The sequence below is a fragment of the Miniopterus schreibersii genome, assembly GCF_964146895.1.
Source record: "Miniopterus schreibersii genome assembly, chromosome: 7".
Taxonomy (NCBI): domain Eukaryota; kingdom Metazoa; phylum Chordata; class Mammalia; order Chiroptera; family Miniopteridae; genus Miniopterus; species Miniopterus schreibersii.
This window is the reverse complement of record NC_138108.1, coordinates 75,881,807-75,907,309: the sequence shown is the minus strand read 5'-3', so window position 1 is coordinate 75,907,309 and position 25,503 is coordinate 75,881,807. Positions and strand designations below refer to the sequence as shown.

Here is a 25,503-nt window from a genome sequence, read left to right as displayed (position 1 = left end):
GTCCCCCCCCCCACCCCGGCTCCTCCCTTCTCTCTGGCACCTTTCCCTCCAGTTCCTGGTCTCCTTCCCAGCCTTTTTCCTCTCGTAGATAGTATGTGACAGAGATGACAGGTGGAGGAGGAAGGCGAGTCTTAGAGTCATTCCAATTCTCTGCTCCCCACTTCCCCCTCTTCAAGTTTTGCCCAGGGAAGGTCAGGACTGGAAGCACAAGCAAATTTCCTGTGGCGCCCCCCAGCCCTCCCCAGTCCTCCCACGTGGGCAGGTGCCTGGATGCCCTCCCTCACCCCTCGCCTGCAGTGCAGGTGCTCCAGAGCCCTCTGCCCACCGGGATGCCCGTGTCCAGAGTCCCCAGCTCCCTGCAGCTACCACAATGAGCCCTTCCCCAGAGCAGGGCAGGAGCAGTGCCTGGCACCGCCAATGAGGCCAAAGCCCTCGGGATTTGCTGCGTGGCCCTGAGCTCAGAGCTGACGAAGTCATATGGGTGAACTAATTATGTTTTCCTTTTTTTTTCCTGGGCATTTGTGAATCTGCAGGAGCTTAATTTATGTATTAATTACACCTCAGAGCTAAATGAGGGGGCTGGAGTGCCTGTGACAGCCTTTGCATTTTATCAGGAAACATTGCACGCACACTGGGCTTCTTGAGAAAACAGCTACTAAAGCTTCCTTCTGGGGAGCTGGGGGCCCTGGGGAGCAGAGCTCCCTGGGCAGCGCAGGCGGGTGGCACAGGTGGGGAAGCTTCAGGCCAGGCTTCCGCTCAGCCAACTCTCAAACCACCTGATGAACTTGCTCAGCTCCCTGCTGCACCTGCTCCAGCTGTTTGTTGCGTGGCTTCCTTCCCGACTGGGCGTGGGGCTGTTATGTTACCTTGAGCCTCTATCTCTGTGTTGTGGCCTAGCAGGGGGGGCACTGACTTGTTGACAGAGGACGGGGCTTCTGGAAGGGAGCTACCCCCACCCCCAGTGTCCCTGCCAGTAAACCATACATGTGAGGATGGCCCCAGGTAGGTGGGAGGAGAGAGAGGCTGGCTTGCTCTTCTGGAGTCTGGATTGGTGCCCTCTGGTAGTGCCCAGTGGTGGGGGTAGGCTGGCAGGCCCTTCCAGTGGCCAAGAAGTTGGCAGAAAGAAAACCACATGAAAGCCACGTTTTCATAGCCATACCATAAAGCTTAACCCCCCTTTCTGTCCCCAGTTCTCTCAGATCTTGCCCGAAGCTCCTGTGTTATGGGATAGGAGTTTAGGGGAAAGGTCCTAAGTCCACTCTTTGGCGAATTTTCACAGGGGGGAGCAGCACCAAAGGCCTCATGGTGGGGGGCTGTTGATATCAAAGCAATTGTGGGAGGAAAGGATAGAAGTAAGGCCTTGGGGTGGGAGCAGCACCCTCCTATCTCAGAACCACCTTCAGGGCCAACCTTGGAGGGTCTACCTGTGGAGGAAGTATTTCTTAAAAGGGCTCAAGAAAGGCCCCAAGGCTGTCTAGTGCCTATGGGCTGATGGACAAGTGCCCTGGCATGGCAGGACAGTGGCAGGCCCTGAACCCTGGTATGTCCTGCCACTGGCCTGCTGGGGGCCTGCCATCTGCACCTACATCCTGTCCCTTTTCTATTGCTCTGGCTCTTTCCCAAGTCAGGCCTCCTATGCAGCAGGTGTGGCCTAAGGAAGGTGTCACACTGAGAGGTAGCCCTCGTGGGAAGTTCAGAGGAGCTTTGATGTTCAAAGTGTGTTATGGAGAGGAAGGAGAGTGTTTGGGGCACGCCCACTCAGTGTGAGTTCTCTGAGGGCAGGACTTTTTGTCTGCTAAGAACCTAGAAAAATCCCAGGCATAGAGCAGGTGACCCTTAAATGAGCGCCTGAGAGGTGGCATTAGGAAGGGTGGCTACAGCTGCTCCCAAATCACCTTTTGGGCAAAACAAACAGGAGGCAGATACATCTCAGAGAGGCTCAGCACCTGCCCAACGTCACACAGAGAACGAAAGGCCAGGCGGGGCCAGCAATGATTGTGCTGGGAGCCCCATTTCCATCCTCTAACTCGCTGCCCTCGCCAGCTCAGGCTGCAGTAGGAGAATAACATAACCGGTGGCTTACAGACAGCAGGACGCCTTTCCCACAGCTCTGGAGGCTGGGAAGTCCGCGATCAAGCTGCTGGCAGATCCTGTATCTGGAGGAAGCCCTTCCGGCTGCAGGCGGCTCACCTCTCATTATGTCTTCACGTGATGAGAGCAGAGAGGCAGCAAACTCTCCAGTGACTCCTCCCAGGGACATTAAACCCATTCGCGGGGGCCCCACTCTCATGACCTCATGTAATGCCAGCCCCCTCCCAAAGACCCCGCCTCCTAATATCATCACACTGGGGGCAGGGTCCCAACACCTGAATTTGGGGTGGGTCCATTCGGTCCATAACACCTGTTATTCAGACCCACCACATTCAGGCCGCAGCCTCCAACTACATGGGTTATTGATGAGAAATCCACTTTGTCTGGTGAAGTGGGTGATGCTCTGAATTTTTGTGCCTCCAAGATGACTCGATACATGGAAATTCCTATTAGTGGGATTCCGTCACCTCAGTGAAGTTCTTGGTTCTTGCATTTACCTGGGAAGGCCATGGGAAGTCAGGGGTGAGGGAATGACTGCCCACAGTTGCTCAGGGGCTGAGGGCTGGGGAGGGGCCCGGCTTCCTAGAATTGCCCACTGCAAGCTGACCCTGAGGAGAGGCTTGGAGGCCTGTGGATTCTTCCCTGCTTACTCCTGCCTGCTACTGGCTGCCTCGCAGCTGGTATGTGCAGGAGCATGTGGAGTCTAGGAGGGGGTGGTGAGGGAGGAGCCTCCTCTGGAATCAAGCTAGAGTCCTTCGCATACTCACCCAGTCATCAGCTCTCCCTCGCCCACCTACCTGGCAGCTCTCAGGTGGGCCAACACAGGCAGGGCTTGTGCTGCTGTGATCATCTGGAATCAGGTGCCCGGTGAGCCACCACCTGGGGCATTGAGAAGGTGCTGGCTGTTGGCCTCCCCACAAGGGCCTGGACCTAGCCCGTCCTGACACATTTCTCCCAGGGGCCCCGGTTTGCAGACACCTGCTCCCTCTGGTTTCTTCCCTGGATCCTCAGGCTCTGATGCCAGCCGTCTCGATACAGGATGGATGGAGCCTGCAGGGTCTTTCTGGGGGAGCACTGCCTGCCGAGAGGTGACTGGCATGTATGACAGATAGGGCTCCGGATTGAGGCTGTCTGAATGCATTTGTCTCATCAGGTCGAGTTGCACCAGACCAGGAGATAAGTCTAACTCTCCCTGACAGAATCAGTTCAGCCTTGTCCTCTGAGCAGGGCCAGGGTCAGGGAGCTGCCTGGGGTTGGCTCGGCTCTCTGGCCATTGCCACCAGAGTCCTGCTGGCCAGGAGATGACACACAGGGGACACTGGTGGGCCCAGCAGACAGGTTCCAGCCCAGTGGACAGAGTGAGAGGCAAGGGAAGGGTCAGAGGAGGCCGTGCTTCTGTGGCTTCTCCCAGCCCCAAGGCTAAAGTTAGGGGGAGGGTTGGTTTATTTTCTTCCATTCCCATCCCTGCTTCTATTCTGAGGCTCAACTCTATGACAAGCCATGCTGTTTGGAATCAGACATATATGGCCTGGGTTTAATCTTGGGGGTATAGGCCAGAGAAGAGCAATTGTCTGGACCCTTTGCGAGCACACTGCAGAATCCTCACTGATGGTCTGGCCTGCCCACCCCAATAGACCTGCCCTCGGGCAGAGTGCTGTTCCTTCTGCACTTGAACAACCCCCTGGGGTGTCCTGCTGCCAAATGCCTAAAAGCCCACTCCCGTGTCTAAGCTTTGTGTCTCCAGCCTCCTTAGGAAATCGCAAATTCACTATACTTGTGATAGCTCATCTTTTCTTGGAAGGAGGGAGGTAGGGACCCAGACTGTGGATGTCACTTGGAGGCTGGGAAGGGAGTGGGGGTCTGGGGTGGAGAAGGGAATGGAAGGCAGGCTTGTGCTTAGCAATGTCAGCTTGTCTCCATGTCTAGATTGTGCAAAGAGGGGAAGAGGCCATGGAAGCCGCACTGCTGGGTCTTCCTGGATGTCAGAGAACAGGTGAGGCTGCTAAGATGCAAATAAGGTCCCTCTGGGCCATAGCCAGCTGTTTCTTCTGCACCAACCCCACTTCGGCACAGGGGCCAAATGACAGGGTAGGGAGCTGGGTCAGGGCTGGAGTTTCGCTGGGGTTGTTCAGAGAGCCTGAAACACCTCTGGGGGCTTAAAGAGAAGCAGGTGGAAGCCAGTGACCCACAGCCCTTTAGGGGATCAGAGGACAGCAGAGATCAACATTTCTGACCTGAAAGTGTTACAAATGTGATGTTCTTTTCACCACTACGCACAAAACGGTGAGTGGTGAATATACAAGCGAGACCTTATGCGGTCTTGCCCTGTGAGGGAACATAGCCGGAGACAGGAGCGTAAGCGAGAGGCCTTTGTTCGGGAGGGGAAGCCAGGGAGTGGGGAAGTGAGTGGGGCTGGGAAGGTGTACAAATGTATCTTGGAGTTGCTCCTCTTAAGCCAACTCCCACTGGGCACTGGTTAAGGGCTGCTCCAGGAGTCTTGGATTCCGGGGCTCTTCTGGCCTCCTGGGCTGAGGAGCTGAGTGCAGAGTGGGTCCCTGCTGCCAGCCAGCCCTTTCTGCACCTCGAGCAGAGATGCAGGTGCTGGCAGTGGGAAGGGTGGCCTGCATGCCAGAGACGGTGTGGGCCAGGATGTCTGCTGCAAAACCACAGTCCCATTCCCCAGAGGATGAAACCAAGGCTCACAGGGGCCTCTTGTCTAAGGCCCCTAGCCGGTGATAGCTGTGCTGGGATCTGACTCAGAAGCTTGAGCTCTTCTTATTCTAACCAAGCACATTTACTCTCCTTCTGAGATGCTGGCCCAAGGACAGAGTCTGCAGCACCTCCACCAGCCTGACACATTGGTACCCAGTAAGTGGCTAGTAGAAATATTATTTCTGGCTTCTAATATTAGACTGCAGACAGACAGGCCTTGTTAGGCCATTGATGTAGACCTGGAGGAAAGATGAAAGTCAAATTCTCTCTTTTTTATTAAAATATATATATATATTTTATTTTTAAATTTATTTTTAATTTTAATTTTTAGCAAGAGATGAAGGGAGAGGGAGAGAGAAACATTGACGTGAGAGAGAAACATCAATCAGCTGCATCCTACATGCACCCCTGACTGGGGATCAAGCATGCATCCTGGCCCTGTGCCTTGACCGGGAATCAAACCAGTGACCTTCAATGCACAGGACATGCTCAACCAACTGAGCCACACTGACCAGGACGCAAATTCTCTTTTAAAATGTACTAGGGAGCTCACTGTTAAAGGGCTGAGGCTGCAACTTCTTTTATGAAATGAGAGGTATTTTCTATCTGTGTTATGGACTAAATTATGCCTCCTCAAAATTCATATGTTGATGTCCTAATCCCCAGGATGTGACTAGATTTGCAGATAGGGCTTTAAAGTGATGATTAAGGTTAAATGAGATGATATGGATGGACCTTAATCCAATAGGACTATCCTTAAAGGAAGAGATTAGGACACAGGCAAAGGAAAGGGCACGTGAAGACAACAGAGAGAAGATGGCCAAGGAGTCCTTTACTTCCAGAGCTGTGAGAAAATAAATATCTGTTGTTTAAGCCACCCTGTCTGTGGCATTTGCTACAGCAACCCGAGCTGTCTAATAGAACTCGTTTCCCCAGCCTAGAGTTTCTGTAATGTTTGAGCTTGAAGGTAACTTAAACATGACCCCTGCCACCCTCTCATTGTACAGAGGAGGCTGCAGGCCCAGGCAGGAGGCTGCAGGCCCAGGGGGAGGCCCGATGTACTCTGATGCATGTAGAGTTAGGGGCAGAGAAGAAACTAATTTTCTCATAACCTGGGTGTGTTTAGAACAAGGCACGCTCCTCCCACACCTCGCCTGTCCTCCTGCCCTGGTACAAAACACATCTAGGCTTGGAGGTTTAAAGACCCTTGGGGGTCACCCATCTGCCATAAATCAGGGTGGCTGGGCCCTCAGGGTGTCAGGAGGCCTGGTCCTTCACCACCAGAAAACGTAAAGGTACCTGTACCATCTCCTTTCAGCTGACACCGCCGGACCCCATCAGTGCTTGTTTCCCAGCCTGAGGAGGAGGCCTGGGGCCAGGCTGTTTCCTGGACTGTGAAGAAGGAAACGTGGCAGCAAGGAGCTGACGAAGGCACTGCCTGTGGACCTGGGAGATCTTGGGTTGGGGAGGAGCTGACAGTGAGGGTGATCCAGCGTCATTACAGAGAAATGAGTGACTTCTCCAGGCTTGTCAAATGGTGCTAATGGCATCTGGGATCGTAGCATGATGGAATGCTTTCTGCTCCAGGGGCCTTGTGAGGAAGGACCGTGGTAGTCACTGCAAACTTGCTCTGCTTATCCAAACCCTTGTGGAACCCAGCAGAAAGGATGTTAAAGGCCACGTGTAGAGCTTGACTTAAATACCACTAACTGCAGGGAGACCTTGGGGAGGTTGCTTAGTCTCTCTGAGCTTCAAGTTTCCATATGTGAAACAGAGCTGATTCCATAGTTTTGGAGAGGTTGTTATGAGGATTACATAAGAAAACAGGCAACATGGCTGGTGTCCCCGAAGGGCTCACACACACCTTGCACCCTTCTTTCCTGCTCCCCTTTGCACCTTCAAACCTTGCTATGATTGTGTAGAAAGATGTGGAATTTCAACTCTCTGACCCCTTCGGGTGGTAATGCCTGGGATGAGCCTGGGATGAGCTGCCACTGCCCACTGTGGGGCCGGGGGGGGGGGGCGGGGGGGGCTCCTATCCCAAGGAATGGGCCTCTGCTGACAAGGTGGGGGCTTTCTGCCCAGTTCCCTCCTGGTCCCAGAGCCCTTCTGTTACTGCTGAGCTGGATTTCTTTGTCCCTGAAGCCACTCTGTGAGTCACATAACCAGAGACCTGGCAGGGGTCCTTTAGAACAAAATTTGTCTTTACCTGTGAAGGATCTGACACTGGTTTCCACATTAGGGAGGGCCCAGGTTGACCTAGGATTTGGCAAAGTCTGGTTCCCACGTTCAGCACTGCCCGCAGGCTCCCTTGTGCTCCTAATCACTCCTACTTTACTTCTACCAACCAGAAGTAACCCCCCCTTCTCTCTGCCTTCCCATATTTTACCAGACTGTGGGGTTCAAGATACCCTCTCCTTAATGGCCCCAAGCCTTTGTGAGTGTTTTTCTGAGATCCAGAATGGCCTTTCTTTCTCTGTCCTCTGGTTTACAAAATACATATCAGATGTCCTTTTTCCTCTGAGAAACAGCACTTTCCTGCCTCCCCAGACAGAACCAACCCCCTTGCTGTGGCCTAACCTAGATGAACCTGGGCAAGATATTAGACAGTAATAACAGCCCACTGCCACCAGGGGGCGGCCACACAGAAAGTCAAGGGTCCGCACACCTAAGGTCTTGCACCAGTTTGGACACCAAGCGGGAAGTGACTAGGCACAGGGACAGAAGTCGGAATGCCTGAGGGCACTGTCCTCAGGCCGAGAGACAGGGACTGTGGTCCTGCTGTAACAGCACAGAACCAGGCCGGAGCAGGTCTGCCTCAACCAGCCGGTAGTGTGTGGGTTCTTGACTTCGTGCAGGAAAAGATTTCACAGTATGAGTCCAAGTGATTTTGAGAGTACATTTATTAAAGCTGAGGACAATGAAATAAGAAAGGGCTTAGGATAGAAGAAGCAACAAGAGAGAGCCAAGGTGGGCTGCTTCGGCTCACAAAGAAATAAAAGTCACAGTGACAGAAGTGAGTCCTGGTGGGGCTGCTGTTAGCTTACTGGAAAGTCAGAGAAAAGGGGGCCTTGGAGACAGGTTCAGGGAGTTAGCCTGGGAGGAACTGCCACTGCCCATTGCTCCCCTGGTTGCAAGTCTCCTGGGGACCCTTGGGGTTTAGGAGAAAGAGCAGAGACTCAAGGTGTGGGGTGTTCTCTAGGGAGAGCATGGCCCAGAGGCTCTTTGTTTTTAGGCTTTTTGTATTTCGTTGGCTGGCAGGAATCCTAAGGGAGGTCTCAGGGGAGAGTCTTACCAGAATATTCATTAGCTTTACAGGTGTCCTTCGATATGCTGATTCATCAAAATGTGCCTTTAGAGGGGTCAGGATTATTTTCTGGTTAGTTTTATTTTTAAAGAATGTCATCGAAGACTGGTCTGCCTCAGTCTGGACTGTGCACACCATTTGCTCCTAAGTGTCCTTGGTTAGGGAGATAAAACTTTGTGATTCATTAGCTGGCTGTAAATTGCTCAAATTGTTTGGCCTTGTTTAATTACTTTGTCTCAGTTTCCCTTGTTCCACTTGTCAAGGAATTGCCCTAGCTTCTTACTGTCCTGCCTCACAGCCAGCATCTGAAGTGGTTCACAGAATAACTGATAAGACTCAGGGCTTCCTGCTTCCCTTCCCTGAAGATGGACTGAAGCAGAAATGTGACCAATGAGGAGGTTTCTCAGCAGAGATAGTAGGTCAGTGATGGTTAAAACACCTTCTTCATAAAGTCTCCAGCTAAGGGCCCCGAGAGGATGACGTCTACCTGGCAGTTAGAATCAAGATTCTGGTCTAGCGCATGCCAAACTAGCCTAGTAGACCCCTCCCCAAATTCCATCCTGAAGAAGCTCTTGTCTCTCTGGGTGATGGCTGCACCTGAGGCTCTTGTCCCCTACCTGTTGGTCACCCTCACCAGGCAGGGGCCCCTCAAGACCGTATCTTGTTCACTCTCATGTCTCAGGTGGGCCTGGCCCAAGTTCATTTCCTGTAAATGCCTCATTGAGCCCTCTTGGGCTCCCCACATTTTCTGTGGGCCTATATTCTGTACATGCTTTGTAGCCACATGCTCCTGTGTCTTTGTTCCTTAATAAGAGGACTATGTTTTTGGGCCGAGGACATACCGGAGGGGCCCACGTGTCCCACGTAAGAGAGGTGAGGGGGCCTGGCTGGGTAAGGCTCTGAATGAGAGGTGGAGCAGGCCTCGCTGAGCACTGGTAGAACTGATGGAGTGGGCCCACTCTCACTGCCTCCCAACCAATCCCCTCCTTCCAAGTGAAACTCCCCAGACCTCCCTGTCCTCTCCTTGGGAGGTATGAGGATCAGTCTTATGTGTTACCTTGGGGCAACTATAGTCCCTCGTTGTCCAATCAAATGCTGATCCAGGTGTTGACGTGGTGGGCCTGATTCAATCAGTTAAAAGACCTGACATTAATTCTGAATTCACCTTCCCTTCCTGAGCCTGCCCTGTGGATTTTGGATCTGCCTAATTGGCCCACACAGTGGCATAAACCAATTCCCTGCAACAAATCCCTTAATATGTGTCTCTCACTGGTTTTGTTTCTCTAGTGAAATTCTCCATTCCAGGTGGTCTGGGAAAGCTCCCCGTGCTGGGAAGGGGAGGAGGAATCCGGGTGAGAGAGCAGTTTTGAGATCACTGTATGGTAGGTGGTGTGCGAAGACTTTTGTCACATTGAACCCTCTGAACATCATGTCATAAATACTATTATTATCCCCATTTTCTAGATAAAGCAACTGAGGCACAGAGGAGTTAAGTGAGATGACCAAGGTCACTCAGCATGCTGCAGGCCAGGATCAGAAACTCCTGGATCCAGAGCACAAGCTTCTGACCTTTTTTGTGTCAGCAACCCCTTCTGCAGCCTGGTGAGACCATGGACCTCTCCTGAGAAAGATTCTTCACATGCATAAAATAAAATGCACGTGGTTACAAAGGAAATAATTTAAAAATAATTATCAAAGTGTTTTAAAGCACAAATTTATAATATGGTAATGCATATGCTTTTCTATGAATGCATTTCATTAACTAGACTAGCAAGGGTCTGCACATCACATGACTGCTTGTCATATCTATAATTACCATACTCTGCCGTGGAAATTCCTGTGACCGTGTCGGTAACGCTATATAAGTTTCCTTGCTTACCCTACTAATGGAAGGAAATACTAAAATTCAATTAGAGCGATAACAGAGATGAATTTCCCCCTATCCAGGCCCCGAGATCCCCTGAATGAGCGCCACTTTAAGGAGAGACTTCACCAGCCACCACCCTTGTGGAACCTGCTTTGCAGGGCTGATAATGGAACAAGTTCATGGGCATGAGCAAAGCCCTGGCCCCCAGTGGGCACACAGTACACATGCCTTCCCTATCTCCTTTCCAGGGCTGAGATAAGCAAGAGATGCGAGGGTCCCAGGGAGAACACAGTTAGCGGGAGTGACTCGGTGCCAAGCTCAGCCCCCACAACCCCTGAGGGCCTGGACCCATTTGCATTCCTCACCTCCTCAGTGTCATGGGGACACCTAGCCCTGCAGCCCCCACACTGTGCTTCGTGGAGACAGAGGCCATGACAGCTCGTGTTTCCTGCAGCCCCATCTCGTGTTTGTGTCAACAGGGGCCACGCTAGGCCAGCTGGCTCCCCTCCTGCATGTGGAATAGCTTTGCTGACTGGTGGCCGAGCAGGGCCAGGCAGAGCGTCTCCAGGCAGAGCCAGGAAGGAGCCAAGGAAAGGTCAGCTAACCCGACTTCCCTCCCACCTCCCAGTACCTGGAGACAGGCACCTCATGGACAGCAGCCTGAGGGGCTCTCTGCGCCCCACACCTGCCTCCCCCACCCTGAAACAACCAGGGCAGCCCTGATGGAAGAAGTCTCCCAGCACGACAGCCTCATTCAGCCTGACCTCACTCCCACCCTCCCTCTGCCCCCTCATGTCACAGGGAGAAACTGAAATGCCCTGGGTGATCATTGTGTGCCAGGCCCCTTGGGCTTACGACAACATCTACTCTTGTCCAGCACTCTGTGAACTGCTGCTATGACATCAGTTTGACACTGAGGAAACTCAGGCTCCGAGAGGGTGTCACCCAGCAGTAAGACGCCAGAATCTGAACCCAGTTCTGGGGCCAAGATTCATTCTCTTTCCACCTCACAAGTTGCTTTCTCCTCTCCAGCCCTTACGGATCCCTGGTACCCAGCCCCCAGGCTACACAGGGCATCTTTGATAGTTCAGGCCTCTGTCATACTAATTCAGACTATAGTGTCTGTGACTCTACAGGTTACCCTCTGCTAAGGTATCTGGAAGGTAGCTGTGCTCAACTCTCAGAGAATGGCTCTGTCATGTGGCCCAGGGGCTGAGCAGAATCCTATGGCGTTATAAAGGACAGGAAACATATGTTGTCAGCTTGGCTCAAATAAACTAATGAAAATGAAAAAGAGAAGAAAAAAAAAGGACAGGAAAGGTGTGTGAGGCTTAGGTTGGGTGGGTAGAGCCGAGAGCTTGGAGATTAGTGCTGGGCGGGTGGGGTGCTGGAGGCCACCACGAGCGGCTCCACTGGCAACACTGTTTGGACTAAACTGCTCCCACCAGTCACCCCCTAGCCTCTGGGGGACCCCTTTCCTCTGGGAGGGGCCACTGAACCCACAGCCTAGAGCTGTGACTCCATTCCTGCTTTCACTGGAAAGAGAAGGGAACAGCAGGAGAGGTGCCTCTACCCTGTGACTCCCTGAGGGCGGAGTGCCTGGGGCGAAGCCCTGGCCTGGGGGAGAATGCCTGGTCCTTCTCTGCCTCCCGGGGCCCCTCCAGTGCAGCCTCGCCCCACCCCAGCCCTCCCCTGAGCAAACAGGGCTCCTAAGGAAACAGGGCTCCTGGTTCTGCCCATCCGATGGGAGGAAATAGGCCCGGAGGGGGGGAGTGACTGGGAAGTGCCTGTGGACTCTGGGAGGGGGGGGGCCTGGAGTTGCAGGAGGGAGCGCAGTGGGGGGGCTTCCTTTGGTAACATCGATTCCCTGCCCTCATTTTTGAGAGGCACAAACTTTGAAAGGCTTTCCTCCTCCTAAGCGTGCTCCAGAACCCGGCGTGGAGCCACCAGGCCGGGCCAGCACGTTAGGTGTGCCAGGGGCAACTCGCAGGGATATGAAATTGGGGCTCTTGCCACAGCCAACCCCTCACCTCCTGCAAATCCCTGGACCCTGCTTTCCTTTTCCTCTCGTTCCTCACCCAGAGAAGCCCAAGATACCCGCCTGCGTGCGCCTGTGCGAGTGCATGGGGGGGGGCCTTGAGGGAATGGGCGGGGTTGAATGTCCCTCTAATCCCCCCTCAGACCCAAGAGGTAAGGAGACTGGGAACGTTTTAGGATGAAGATTAAGCTCAGGGAAGAGGAGTGACTTGCTCAAGGTCACATCCCTGGGAAGTGGAGGAGGCTCGAGCTCTGCTTTTCACCTCGTGTGCTAGCAAATGGTGGGGATGTCCCCCGTCACCCTCCCAGGCAGCATGCAAGCTCCACAATTAATGAACCAGTCACGCCCCGGAGCCCTGTGTGTGTTCCGGGCGTCGTGCTGCGCCGGGGCCTGGAGATGGATTGCAGTCCTCGCTCTCGCAGAGCCCACGGCACAGGAAGCGGAGGGGAGGCAGTACAGCGATCGCTGCGTGTTACTGTGACAAGCCCACGCCAACAAGTCGACCTACGTTTTCAGAGAGTGACTAACTTTTGCCTGAGAGAGCCACAGAGGGCTTCCCCTAGGCGGATACGACTGAGTTGGGATTTGAAAGCTAAAGGAATTCACTGGGAGCCTGACGCGGTGAGCAGGACGCTCCAGGCAGGGACAGCGAGGCAGCTGTGCGGAGCTGGTGGCTTTTCTGCCTGACGCTTCGCAGGCGGGGTCGCCTGCACGCTAGTGCTGCTGACAATGCGAGCCGCAGGTGCCGGGCTCCCCGGCCCGGGGCTCCTGAGAGCTCCCCACGTTTAGCTTTAACCCAGCCCATGAGGAAGGCGCTCCTACTGTCCCTGTTTCAGAGCTAGGGACCCGGAGGCGCAGAGAGGTTAAGGAAGTTGTTCGAGGCAGCACAGCTAGTCAATGGCAGAGGCAGGGTTGGAACCTGAGCCGGGATGTTCTAGAATTCATGCTCTGTGTGCTCTATGTACTACAGAAAAGCTGGCCAGACCTGTCAGGGAAACGGCGCGATGACTGTTGGCACAGGAAGGCTCTGAAAAGTACGTCTGTGGAACAAACACACTGCAAATGGTTTAACCCAGAGTTTTCCAAACCCGTTTACTTAGGAGTACTTTCCTCCTTTCCAGTACGAGCTCACGGAAAACCCTTTGGGAGCTGCTGTTTCGTTCCTAAGAGTGACTCTAACAGAGGCCTGACCTATGGTTGGGGGTGGGCACTGGAGGGCTTTTTTGGGTCCTGATGACCCCACCACCACCATCAGGCCTGCTGGGTGGCCGTCTTCTTAGAGCGCCCTCCCCCCCAAATGAACCTCTTGGGACCACATGCTCCCTCCCCTTCTTCACAAACACAAACTTAAACGTGGAGGAAACACTTGGTGTTGTCCAAGCTGCACCACTAGCTTTGTGCTTGTGTCCCGCTCCTGACTGGGAGGAAAGCGGCTATGGGAGCCGGGGAGTGGCTGCCTCATTGCAGCCGTGCTGCATGGGAAGTGTGTGCGTGTGTGTGTGCGTGTGCGTGCGTGTGTGTGTGTGTGTGTGTGTGTCAGGGCAGAGTCTGTACACAGAGTGAGGAGCCAAGAGGAAGGAAAGCTGGGAGCCAGAGAGGAAAGAACAGTTCCTCTTAGCTACCCAACATCTGGCCCTGCCAGGGGGCGTGTCTCCTGTGTAGGGGTGAGGCCAGGAAAGGAAGGGCATACGTAGAGTGTCCATTGTTTCCACACAGAACTATGGCCACACATCTAAGCCGGGGAACATGAGTTCATTCTTGGGTTTCTGAAACGCGATCCCTTCCTTGCCAGGGGAAGTCAGGCAGCCACAGTCATTAGCACCACGGACAGGGACAGGCCTGCCAGGGCTCCCTGGGGAAGGGGAAGGGAAGGGGGAAGGGGAAGGGGAAGGGGAGGGGAAGGGGAAGGGGAAGGGGAGGGGAAGGGGAAGGGGAAGGGGAAGGGGAAGGGGAAGGGGAAGGGGAAGGGGAAGGGGAAGGGGAAGGGGAAGGGGAAGGGGAAGGGCTGGACTTCTCTTGCTCAAGCAGCAGACACTGGGGGGGGCTGCATTTTGATAAGATCACTGGTATTTTTGCACTGCATAGATGGTGTCTTAGCTAAACTCGCTGACATCTAAGTCTCCCCACTGCCCTGTATATCGCATCAAATGGACACAGAGTCCCAGAGAAAAGAAATGCTTGCCAGGGACCCAAAGATGGTCACAAGGGGAGGGTGATGGTACCAGAGACATAGCAGTGCTCTCCAGGAGGACACAGAGATGGCCGAGGTCCCAGGAGGCCTGTGGCACTGTATTATTTGATTTCCTGCCTTGTCAGTGTCTTCAGGACCAGGACTTGTATTCATTACTCAGCCTGGAGTAGCTGCTCCACTAATGTTGGAGCAGTGGGAGGAGCTCTGCTCTATGGCCAAGTTCTCCATCTGCATGAAAAAAAGGCTGCGTCTCCCTCTAGGGGAAATCCTTATGGTCTCTGATGAACTTTTGAATCAAAAGCTTATTTCCCGCTTCAGTCTATAGGTGTGTTTTAAGGACCTGGAAACTTCCTTTGTTAACAGCACAAGATAAGCACAAGCCTGAAAAGAAAAAAACCAAACAAGAAGCCACACCTTGTGGTGGCCTGGGCTGCTGCTGGCCTGCTGTGCTGCGCAGGGTAAAACACCCCTCTCTGGGCTTTGCCGTCTCCTTCTCTTCATTCCACAGTGGCAGGTGGACTATCCAGTCTCAGGGGCAGTTCTGTGGGATCAGGGTCTGTGAAGAACATACAGCTCCTACAGGGAAAAATTCACTCAGAGAAGTAGGACCTTGCAAGGGCCATCTGAGATTGTCACTCTTCACATTGTCACCCCAGCCCTGGGGCATAGGTGGCTCCTTGAGGCAAGGTCCATGTGGGTGGGGTGTATCAGGGAAGCAAAAGAAGAGGTTGGAAAAGTAATCTGTGTAAGTTTAGTTAGCCAGCAATTGCAGGATGTTTCTGCTTTCAGCTGGGTCCCCCCAGATCTTGTACACAGCACTCAATATATGCTCTGAGGATGGAAAATGAAACCACCACACCATCCTGCCTGCTGAAGGATTGAGACAGTAGGGTGGGCAGTGTGGCTTGAACGGGTGGCACATTGTGAGGATAAGGCGGGCTCAGTGGGGCCCCTGCTTAAGCCACTATCACTTGGGGGTTTGGGGAGAGCTATCTTTGGCAGTTGGGGGCATTGCAGGGGACTTGGGTGCTAGAGAAAGCAGACCAAAGCTACAGACCCTCAGCTCCATATAGACCCAGCCAGAGCCAGCTCCTCAGAGAAGCAACAATTAGGGCTCCAGCCACATCTCTGAGAGGGCTGGGCAAGGGCTTTCAGGGGCTGGCTGACCCTCTTGACTCAAATGTGTTGCTGCTGCTTCTGGGCTAATGGGCCTGGTGAGTGTTCCCTCATTGACCCCTGAGTAGGGCTGTCTGAACATGTTCAGGGGCTGGAGTACTATCCCCCACCCCACCCCCTTTATCTGTGAGCTCTCAGGAGCCAGAACTGGAAGTGGAAGAGAGCCCTCAGGTCACGATGGCCTAGCCTCTTCGAACAGAACAGAGGGAGCTGTGTGCTCTGCCTTGTTCCTGCCTGAAAGGCCTGGAGAGGCTGTGGGGCCCATACCCTATAGAACCGAGCCAATAGCCCAGCACAGAGTGGAAAACATTGTTGTGTTCTTCTTATCTTTATTTCAAAGCAATCGCTCCATAAACAAAGTGAAAGCTAGGGGACTGGGGGCTGGGTACACAGAGAGAGGCACAGGGAAAGTCCTGGCTCCAGAATTGTCCAAAAATGATGCGTAAAAAACATGGAGCTGGAGGTTGGAGTAATCCATGTTTTGAGGGAGTGAGGGCTTGATGGGAAACGTGGCTCATGCAATGTAGTCTCAGCACCCTGCACAGACCCCCCTGCTCTGTCTGGATTGACCAGCCTCTTCACTGTGCTCCCAACACCCCTTGGTGGATGACTCCACCTCCATTATCTACCCAGACCTCTTACTGGTTCACGTCACCTGTACTTTAAGGTGATCTCTGTCTCTTCATCCTGGAACAGACTTCCTTAAGTGCTGTGGCCACAGTGACTGGCTTTTACCAGCCTCTTCCTGTCTATCCCTTGCCTACACCACCTAAATAGATAGATACCTTACATGGCTGCTTGGGGGCTTTCTATTTGTTTGCCTTGTCCCCCCAACTAGACTGTAAACTCTTGAACAGGATATCAGCTTGAATCCTCCCTCCCACGTCCCCACCCCAGCCTAGCATTCTGTATATGGTAGGTACTCAATAAGATTCTTACTGAGAGAATAAATGAGCAAATACATGAATAAGGAAGGAAGGAAGGAAGGAAGGAAGGAAGGAAGGAAGGAAGGAAGGAAGGAAGGAAGGAAGCCATTCAGGTCTTTCAAAGGTTAATGGGAACTTGCATGGCTGGTAGGGTTGGTGTTCCTTCTTTACCCTCTATTCTTACTCTTCCACCATAAAGATAGTCTTTTTAAAAAAATTTTACTTCTTTCAAGCAATATAAAATACTCAAGAATTAGAAATGTTTATTGAACACTTATTATGTCCTTCTGATAGTTTTGCCCTTGAGAGGCTTACAATTTAGTTGGGAGACAAGAGTAAAGCATATGTGAAGACTTCAGCCAGAATGGCCTAGAGGCTGGAACTCAGGTCCGGAGAAACACATGTCTGAGATCCCACCACACTCTGGAGCAACCACTTGGAAAATTACAGACACCAGTGATGTTTGTAATTATATAGATTTATCTGAGTTTCCTCATGTGTAAAGCAGAGGCACATATCTCGTAGAACATGAAAAAAATTAATATGTCTAAAACTCTTGGCATAGTGACTGGCACATAGTCAGTGCTCAGTCAATATTACCTATTATTATTACCCCTAAAGACACCAGACTTTATTATGAGTCAGTTACTAAGAACTTTAAGCATCGGATTATCCCAGTTCTCTCCTGAATATTGGTTTCCTCCTCCATGCTGTATCATTCCATCACAAATAAACTTGCTCAAGTTTCTCCCATTTCTAACCTTATCTCCTTGATCCCACAGCAGCGTTTGGCTGTCACCCCATTTCTCTGTCTCTTCCCCTCTCAAGCTTCTCAAGAGTTCTCTACACACAATGTTTCAATTTCCTCTCTCACATTTACTCTTCAGTCCACTGCAGTCCAGCTTTTTCTCCTGCTGCTCAACTGAAAAGGATCTTGTTCCATTCTCCGTATTAGTCAGGCTAGGCCAACTGCTATAACAAATAACCTCTGAATTTCAGTAGCTTAACACAATTTAGACTGATTTCTCACTCAGGTCATGGCTCAGTGTGGGTGGCATGGGCAAGAGAGGAGAAGGGGCTCTGCTCCATGCAGTCGTTCGGAGACCCAGGCTCCGTTTATCAAGTGGCTCTGCACCTCCAGGGACCTCAAAGCCTCTGTGTTTAGCTGCGAAGTAAAGTAAAAGAGAGCTTAGAAGAGTGCACGGGAGATTTTAAGGGCCAGGCTTGAAAATGCTTGAATCGCTCTCGTGTTCTGTTGGCCAGAGCTCAGTCACATGTCCTCACCATTCTGAAGGGGAGTCTGGGAGAGAGAGTTTGGCTCTGCCCAAGGGAAAAGGGAACGGTTTTGTGAGCATTTGGGAGAGATTCAGCATTATGTCTCCCGCAGTCCCGAGCGACTTCCACGCAGCCGTCCTCACTGCATACCTTTTGTCTTCACCGCGCTCTGTCTCTTGGCCCCGTGCTCAATAAGGGATCATGTCTTCTTTCTGGAGGAGCTCTTCTCTGTAAACTGCTCGCCTGGCTTCCTTCCTCAGCCTGGCTGCTGCTTCTCGGTCTCTGTGCAAGATTCCCCTTTCTCTCTACTCAGCTCCGAGGTGACTGGGCTGGAGGGCTGCTCACCATGAGCTTGGCTTCTCCCTCTCCCTCTCCCAATTTGTCATCCTTCATTCCCAAGGCTACAAATACCACCCGCCTCCTGAGGACTCTCGGGTGTGTATCTCCATGTTTGACCTCCCCCCTGAGTCCTGGGCTCACGTCCACTGCCCATGTGATGATTTCACCAGATATTTCACTGGCATCTCAAGCTTACCATTTACCAAACTGAGCTCACAAGTCCTTTAACCTTCCACTTCGCATCTCCCACAATACATTGTTCTTCTCCAAATCTCCCCCTTCTCGTGTTCATTCACCCAGTTGCTTAACTCTAAGGAGTTAACTTTGATGCCCCCCCCCCACTTAACTTTTCTTTCAAATCCATTAGCAAGACCCCTGGATTCCATGTTCAAGACACATCTAGAATTCACCCACTTCTCTTCTCCTATCCCACACCAAACCACCATCACCTGTAGCCTGGATTATGCAATAGCTTCCAAGCTGGTTTCCTCATTTCTACTCCCTCCCCCACACCACTCACCACAGCAGCCAGGGGAATCTTTGCAAAATGTACATCATGTCACTTCCTGCTTAAAACTCCTTTAGAGTCTCTCAATGGCACTCAGGATAAAAGCCACATCTTTTAACAGGGACTCCAAGGCCTTGTATGATGTGACGTTTTGTGTCATGCTGCGCTTCTCCTTGGGGATGGAGCCAAGAGATCAGCCAATGCATTTAAGATGGTGTCTCTAAAGAGCTTACAGTCTAGGTGGGAGCACAGGTTTAATGTAAAGAAATCATGCCAATAAACAGCCATGCCAAGTAGCAGCAGTTCATATGCAAACCCAAGTGACACAGTAGAAAGACAAGGGGGGTCAAGGAAGCCTTGCAGGACAGCTGGGAGGGAGGAGAACCACACCCTTGTCGCTCACCACTGCACCTCAGCATGCAGCACAGTGCCTGGTACACAGTGGGAGTCAATGAATGCTTGTTGAACAAATGAATGACACATGTATGAATGAATGAATGACCTGATTTCTGCCCTATGGGAGCTCGAAGCCTGGTGGGGGAGGCTAACAAGGAAACATTTAGTCATGATGCACGACTGCAGTGGTATGTACATTCAAGGTACTCCTTTTTAATTGTCACCCGAGGATATGTTTTTCTTGATTTTGAGAGAGAGAGTGAGAAAAACATCGATGTGAGAGAGAAGCATCGATAGGTTCCCTCCCACACGTGCCCTGACCGGGAATGAAACCCGCAACCTTGTTCTGGTGTATGGGATGACACTCTAACCAACTGAGCCACCCGGCCAGGGCCATTCAAGGTACTCTTTATCCTCAGGAATTGCTCACTCTTCTTGAGGAGGGTTCAGGGAAGACTTTGGACAGAAAGGTGACACTTAGCCAGGACTTGAAGGAAAATTAGGAATGAGTCTAGAGAGATGAGCAGAGACAGGCATCCCAGGTTGAAGACTCTGCAGTAGGACGAGAGAACCGAACAAAACAGCGTGTGATAAAGTGTCAAACTGTGTGTCACAGACCACTGGGCTCTGGGGGTGAGAATGTGGAGGTGACTGGTTTCTATGGATGTTGGTGGAAGAAATGCAGGCTGGAATACTAAGGGCAATTTGGGGCAGATTTGAGTCATTACTAGGCCTTGAATGTAAAACTATGGTCAAAATGGAAGGCAATGTGCTAATAAAGATCCTACTTAATATTAATGAGAAGGTAGTCACTGATGATGTGGATCACTCAGGGGAGAAGCCAGGGGGGCGAGAAGGCAGCAGACACTCCAGGAGGCCACTCTGTCTGGCTCTGTCACTGGGAGGGAAGGAGGGCTGGCAGGGGAAGGACCTCGTGACTTCTGCGGTCGGGGATGAGAGGCTGCCTCCCTGTCCTCTCTAGCTCTGCTCTCCCTGCCCCTGGCGCAGGGACGGCCTTGGGAAGGAGGCCTCCTCCCTGCAGGGCTATCTGCGCTCCTGGGAGTGCCCATCCCCAGGAAACGCTGCTCTGCCTGAGGTCTGCGAGGGTGAAAACCTGGGTCTCACACCTGCTCCTCCGTGCTGCTTCCCTGTCCAGATCCTGCAGGGGCAAGAAGACTGGACTTGGGGATGGTGGTCTGCAAGGCTAGGAAATTCTAACAGAGTGAGTGTCTGCCCTAAAATGTTTGTCCCGGTGGAGCTGGGGACCGGAGACACCCTGGGGAGTCTTAATAGAGGGCAGGGAGCCAGAGGAGGGCAGCCTGAGGGGAATGTGGGAATGAGGACAGTGTGGTCGGCCTTCTAGGCTTTAGAGAAAGAGCATGTGGGTGATCTTTGGGCCTCTCTTTTACAAATCATAAATTTACCTCCCCCGCTCTGCTTACTGCCCATCTGTGTCATCTCAGTGTCAAGCATGATGGTGGAGGTCTAAAGTATCCATGTTAATAGTAATAGCTAACTTTTACTGAGCCAGCTATTGTTCTAAGGCCTTTATATTAATTAACTCATTTAATCTCTGAATAACTCCAAGGTAGGTACTTTTGTCATTCCCATTCTACACATATGGAGACTGAGGCTCAGAGAGATGAAGCAATTTGCCCAAGGTCACACAAGCACAAACTTGCAGAGCCAGGACTGGAACCTGGCAATGTGGCTCCTAGAGTCACTGTGGCTCACTGGCTCTAGGTGTGGCCCTAGGGAAGGGGAGGGAGGGCTATCAGGGCCCAGGAAACCAGTGGAGGCTGTGGCCAGGAGCTAGCTATCAATGCTGCCTTCACTGCCCGCTTCCCAGAGCCCCAGGACTGGGTGAGAGGGGGAGTCTGGCTCTGTCATATGGGTGGAGGACGCTGGAAAGCACTTTACATTTTCAAAGCCTTTGTTTTCTCATCTGTATAATGGGAGAATAATCGCTAATCCATAGGGAGGAGTAAGTGAAGGAGCACAGGCAGGGTCCCTGAGCATCAGAGTAGGCGCCCAATAAATGAATTCCCTCTCCCCCTTCTCTCCTGGGTCAAGTTTGCTTCAAGCTCTGTTTAGTTATCTTTTCTACAAATATTTACTGAGGGCCTACCAGGTGCTAGATCTTCTGTAATCCCTGGGAAATACACTGATGAAGGAAGAGGCTGGAGCAACGTGAGGTGGGGAAATGGCTCAGAGGGACCAGAAAGATCAAAATAGATTTTTAAGTAGCCCAGGAGAACATGATACCTGATAAATGTTCTCTTCAAAGCAATAGCCTCAGGAGGGCGCACGGTTGTTCCAGAGATGCTGATGCTCAGACAGACACTGATAGCAGCGTGTGTGTGGACACTTCTCCCAGGCCTGGCCAGGCACATTCTCCACATCGGGGAGGGCTGGAGTGGGAGAGGACCTGCCCAAAGGCACACAGCTGCTCAGGGCAAGAGCAGAACCAGAAGACAGAGCTTTTGATTTCTGAGCTGGGGGTCTCCCCAGTCCACAGGAGCATTCACATGCTTCCCTCATCCCCACAGGCTGCACTGGAGATGGGTAAACCCGGTGTCAGTTAATTTGAGACTTTAGCTCAGAATGACTTGGGAGTGTTTTTTAAAGCTTTTTCATTTTATTAGAGAGAGAGAGAGAGAGGGAGATTTGCTGTCCCATGCATTTATGCATTCATTGGTCGATTCTTGTATGTGCCCTGACCAGGCATGGAATCCACAACTTTGGTCTAGTGGGGTGATGCTCTAACCAACTGAGCGACCTGGCCAGGGCTGGAGTGTTTTTTAAACTAACTAAACCCACCTCAGTAGTGGGGAGCTTGGGATGTCCACAGACACCTGTTGGAGTGACCAGCTGGGAGTGGGGCCAGAGTGCGCCAAGGTTACCGCCAAGTGCCGGGTGTCTAGCATTTGCATCTCTAACTGAACTTATACAGAGGACACGGACCAGGCACTTTCTGGGTGGAAGAAAGGAGCTGAGGCTAATATACTCTTGAATTTGGGCTGTGGGCTTTTCAGAGGCATTCAAACAGTTGGTGGGGTGGTCTTCTGGAGCCTCTATAACAGCTTGGAGTCCTCAGAGCAGATGAGTGAAAGACCTCTTAGAAGCGAGATTTATTCCACTCCGAAGGAGTAGCTCAGGGGGGCTTTCAGAAAGTCCTCGCTGCAGGGCCTCAAGGGGCTGAGGTTCTCCCTGGTGGGCTGGGGTCTGGCCCTGCTCGCAGCAGGGGCACGGACGGATGCGGGGCTCCTGAAGGGCCTTGCTGGCATCGGGACGCTGGGCTCCTCCGCGCCGCGTGGAGAGCCTGCGTGGGCCCGTGAGTGCGCCCGCGAGCGCTCGCGCGCGGCTGGTGGGAGGCGCTTGCGAGTGGCCTCCAGGGGGAGTGTCTGGGGCGCCCGGCTCCCGGATGCGCCCGCTGCGCCCACTTGTGGCTTCCAGGCGCCGCGAGGGAAAAACGGCGCCTTCGCCGTCGCCGCCGGGGACGCCTCCCGAAAGGAGGAGAGCAGAAGGCGGATGACTTGAGGGCGCCGTGTCCGAGCGGCGGCAGCCCGCCCGCCTCGCCGCCTCCGGCGCTCAGCCCCGGGCTCCTTACGTCAGGGCAGCTCGGTGCCCCCTCCGCGCGGGAGCGGAGAGCGGAGCGCAGCCAGAGCCCCCGCGCCCGCCGCCGCCCGAGCCCGCCGAGCTCCGCCAGGCCGAGCGAGAGGCACGGTCGCCGAGCCCGCGCCGGAAGCCGCATCCTCGCCCCGCGCCCCGCGCGGGCGGGACCCGGAGGCGCCGGCTCGGCTGTGGCCCCGCCATGCGCGCCGAGCGCCGCGGCTCTCCCGAGCAGCCCTCGCGCGGCGAGCGCCGGCGCCTCTCGCTGAAGTAGTCGGGCGCCCGGAGCAGGGAGTCGCCACGTCGGGGGCGCAGCCGGGACCCGCGGAGTCCGCCCCCCAGCTCGGGGAGCGGGGCCGCCCGCGCCGCCCCACCATTACCTCCCCGGGCGGCAAGGAGGAGCTGGTGGCGAGCGCCTCCCGGCAGTGGCAGCGGCGGCGGCGCGCCTGCCTGGCGGCCGTCGGCGTGCTCCTGGCCATGGCACTGGGGCTGCTCATCGCCGTGCCGCTGCTGCTGCAGGCGACAGCCCCCGGCGCGGCGCACTATGAGATGATGGGCACCTGCCGCATGATCTGCGACCCCTACAGCGCCGCGCCCGGCGGGGGCCCCGCGGGCGCCAAGGCGCCGCCGCCGGGACCCAGCACCGCCGCCCTGGAAGTCATGCAAGACCTGAGCGCCAACCCGCCGCCCCCTTTCATCCAGGGACCCAAGGGCGACCCGGGGAGACCCGGCAAGCCGGGGCCGCGGGGGCCCCCTGGAGAGCCGGGCCCGCCTGGACCCCGGGGTCCGCCAGGGGAGAAGGGCGACGCCGGGAGGCCCGGGCTGCCGGGGCTGCAGCTCACGGCGGGAGCGGCAGGAGGAGACGGGGCGGCGGGGGGCGGGACCCGGGGCGGCGGCGACTCCGAGGGCGAAGTGACCGGCGCTCTCAGCGCCGCCTTCAGCGGTCCAAAGATCGCCTTCTACGTGGGTCTCAAGAGCCCCCACGAAGGCTACGAGGTGCTCAAGTTCGACGACGTGGTCACCAACCTCGGCAATCACTACGACCCCACTACGGGCAAGTTCAGCTGCCAGGTGCGCGGCATCTACTTCTTCACCTACCACATCCTAATGCGCGGCGGCGACGGCACCAGCATGTGGGCGGACCTCTGCAAGAACGGGCAGGTCAGTGACCCCACCCCGCCGCGCCGGCCCCCGCGAGTCCCGCAGACCCCGTCCCCACCCGGCGCTCCGAGCTGCTGGGGAGGCGGCCTCTCTCCCCCCGCTGGCTAGCGCGGGAGCGCGTGCCCGAGCGAGCCCGGGAGGGAGCTCGCCGCGGGGTCCCGCTTCCCAAGGCGCCCTGGGCGCGTTTACCCGACAGGAGCGCGGGAGGCGGTGCCGGGAGAGCCCGGAGGCCTCCGCCCAAACTGTGCTCCCTGGCTAGGTGCGTTCCTGGCCTGCAGCCCCTTGGGCACCCCGGAAACCTCCTTCTCCTTTAGCTCTCTCCGTGCGCCCCGCTCGCCCCTTTGCCTTACAGCCCCCCTTCCTCTCGCCGGGCCCCGGGTTCCCGCCCCTCCCTGCTGGGTCAGTGCTCGTGAAGCCCCAGCGTTTCTCCTACCCGCCCTTCTGGGCCGCGGAGGAAAGGGGAGGGAGAGAGTTGGCTAAGTTGGAGAGAGAAGGTGGAGCCCGGGTGGGAGCGCGCCCTGGAGCGGGGGACGGCGCGCCAGGCGGGGCCGGGCAGGGCCGGGGCAGGGCCGGGGCAGGGCCGGGGCGGGAGCGCCCGACCCCAGCCCCGCGGCTCGCCCGCAGGTCCGGGCCAGCGCCATCGCGCAGGACGCCGACCAGAACTACGACTACGCGAGCAACAGCGTGGTGCTGCACCTCGAGCCCGGCGACGAGGTGTACGTGAAGCTGGACGGCGGCAAGGCGCACGGAGGCAACAACAACAAGTACAGCACGTTCTCGGGCTTCCTCCTGTACCCGGACTAGGGCGCCGGGGCGAGGCGAGGTGGCTGCAGGTCGCCCTGTGCGCGCAGGGGCGCGCTGCCCCCGGCAAGGACCGCTTTCGCTTCATGACACTTCTTGACATCTCTGGAAAAGACGCATTCCTGCCGCCCTCCCTGCCCCATCCCGTCCTCTGTGTGTCTGCGACTCACTACGCCGCGGGCAGTGCTCCTGGTCCCTGTCCCCTGTCTGGGGAGGGAGACGGCGAGGCCAGGGTGGGGAGATGAGTGTGGACCTGAACCCCAGAGGCAGTGGACTGTGGCGGCAGCGGCCAGGGCCAGGGCAGTGTGCAAGCCTGATTGGACTGGACAGGCTGGGCGGACAACTGCCCTCTTTCAGTCCCCCTCCTCCAGTCCCCCTCCTTCTCCCAGTGCCCAAGACCAAGGCCTTCCAACCCTGGCGGGTGAGGTCGGCCAAAGTGCGCATGAGCTCCCTGGGGCGGCCTTTGAGACGCGAAATACTTGTGCAAATTTCCCCGCCCGTCAGTCAAAACCCCACTCGCCTCAGAATCCCAGCAAAGGGAAATTCGCCTCTCCACCAGACTCCCCGACTCAGACCCACTGCGATGCATTAAATTATGTTTCTAGACTATGGGCTCTGATGTTTTTTTGTCAGGGTGGCCCCCAGGCCAGACCTCTACATGTCCACTTTGACATAAAGACCTTCCCTGGGCCCCCAATAGCCCCATCTATACCTGCTTGTCAGCCACTGCCCTGTCCCTGCCGCTTGAGGTGGGTGAAAAGATGGGAGATAGGCTAGCAGCATCCCGCCCTTTGGGTGGGGGTGGTATTTCTCCCCGGGGCTGCAGCCCTGACCTGGAGAGGCCCAGAGGAGGTGGGGGAGGGAGAATGAGAGGCAGATGGGAGATGAGTGGCTGAAGCTCCAGGTTCCCAGCCTTGTGTGAAAGGGCGGGAGTTTCTGGAGAAGGAAGGGGTAGAGGAGGAAAATGGGAGGCAGGAATGAGGCACTTGCCAGCAGATGATCTCTGGGATGTTTGTCCAGAAAAGGAAGTGCAGAAGTCCCCAGCAGGAACACACCCACCCAGGCACAAAGTATACTCAGCACTTGCCCATTTGCTGGCCCCA

General features: G+C 54.7%; 1 protein-coding gene across 1 annotated transcript; it reads left to right on the top strand.

Annotated features, from left to right (window-relative positions):
* Positions 1-22,915: 22,915 nt before the first annotated feature.
* On the top strand, positions 22,916-25,006 carry C1QL2 (complement C1q like 2; the record flags this gene model as incomplete). Its single annotated transcript, XM_081143217.1, has 2 exons — positions 22,916-23,599; positions 24,224-25,006. 2 exons carry the CDS (start codon positions 22,916-22,918, stop codon positions 24,401-24,403), a joined length of 864 nt encoding a protein of 287 aa, XP_080999343.1. The 3' UTR covers positions 24,404-25,006.
* Between the last annotated feature and the right edge of the window lie 497 nt (positions 25,007-25,503).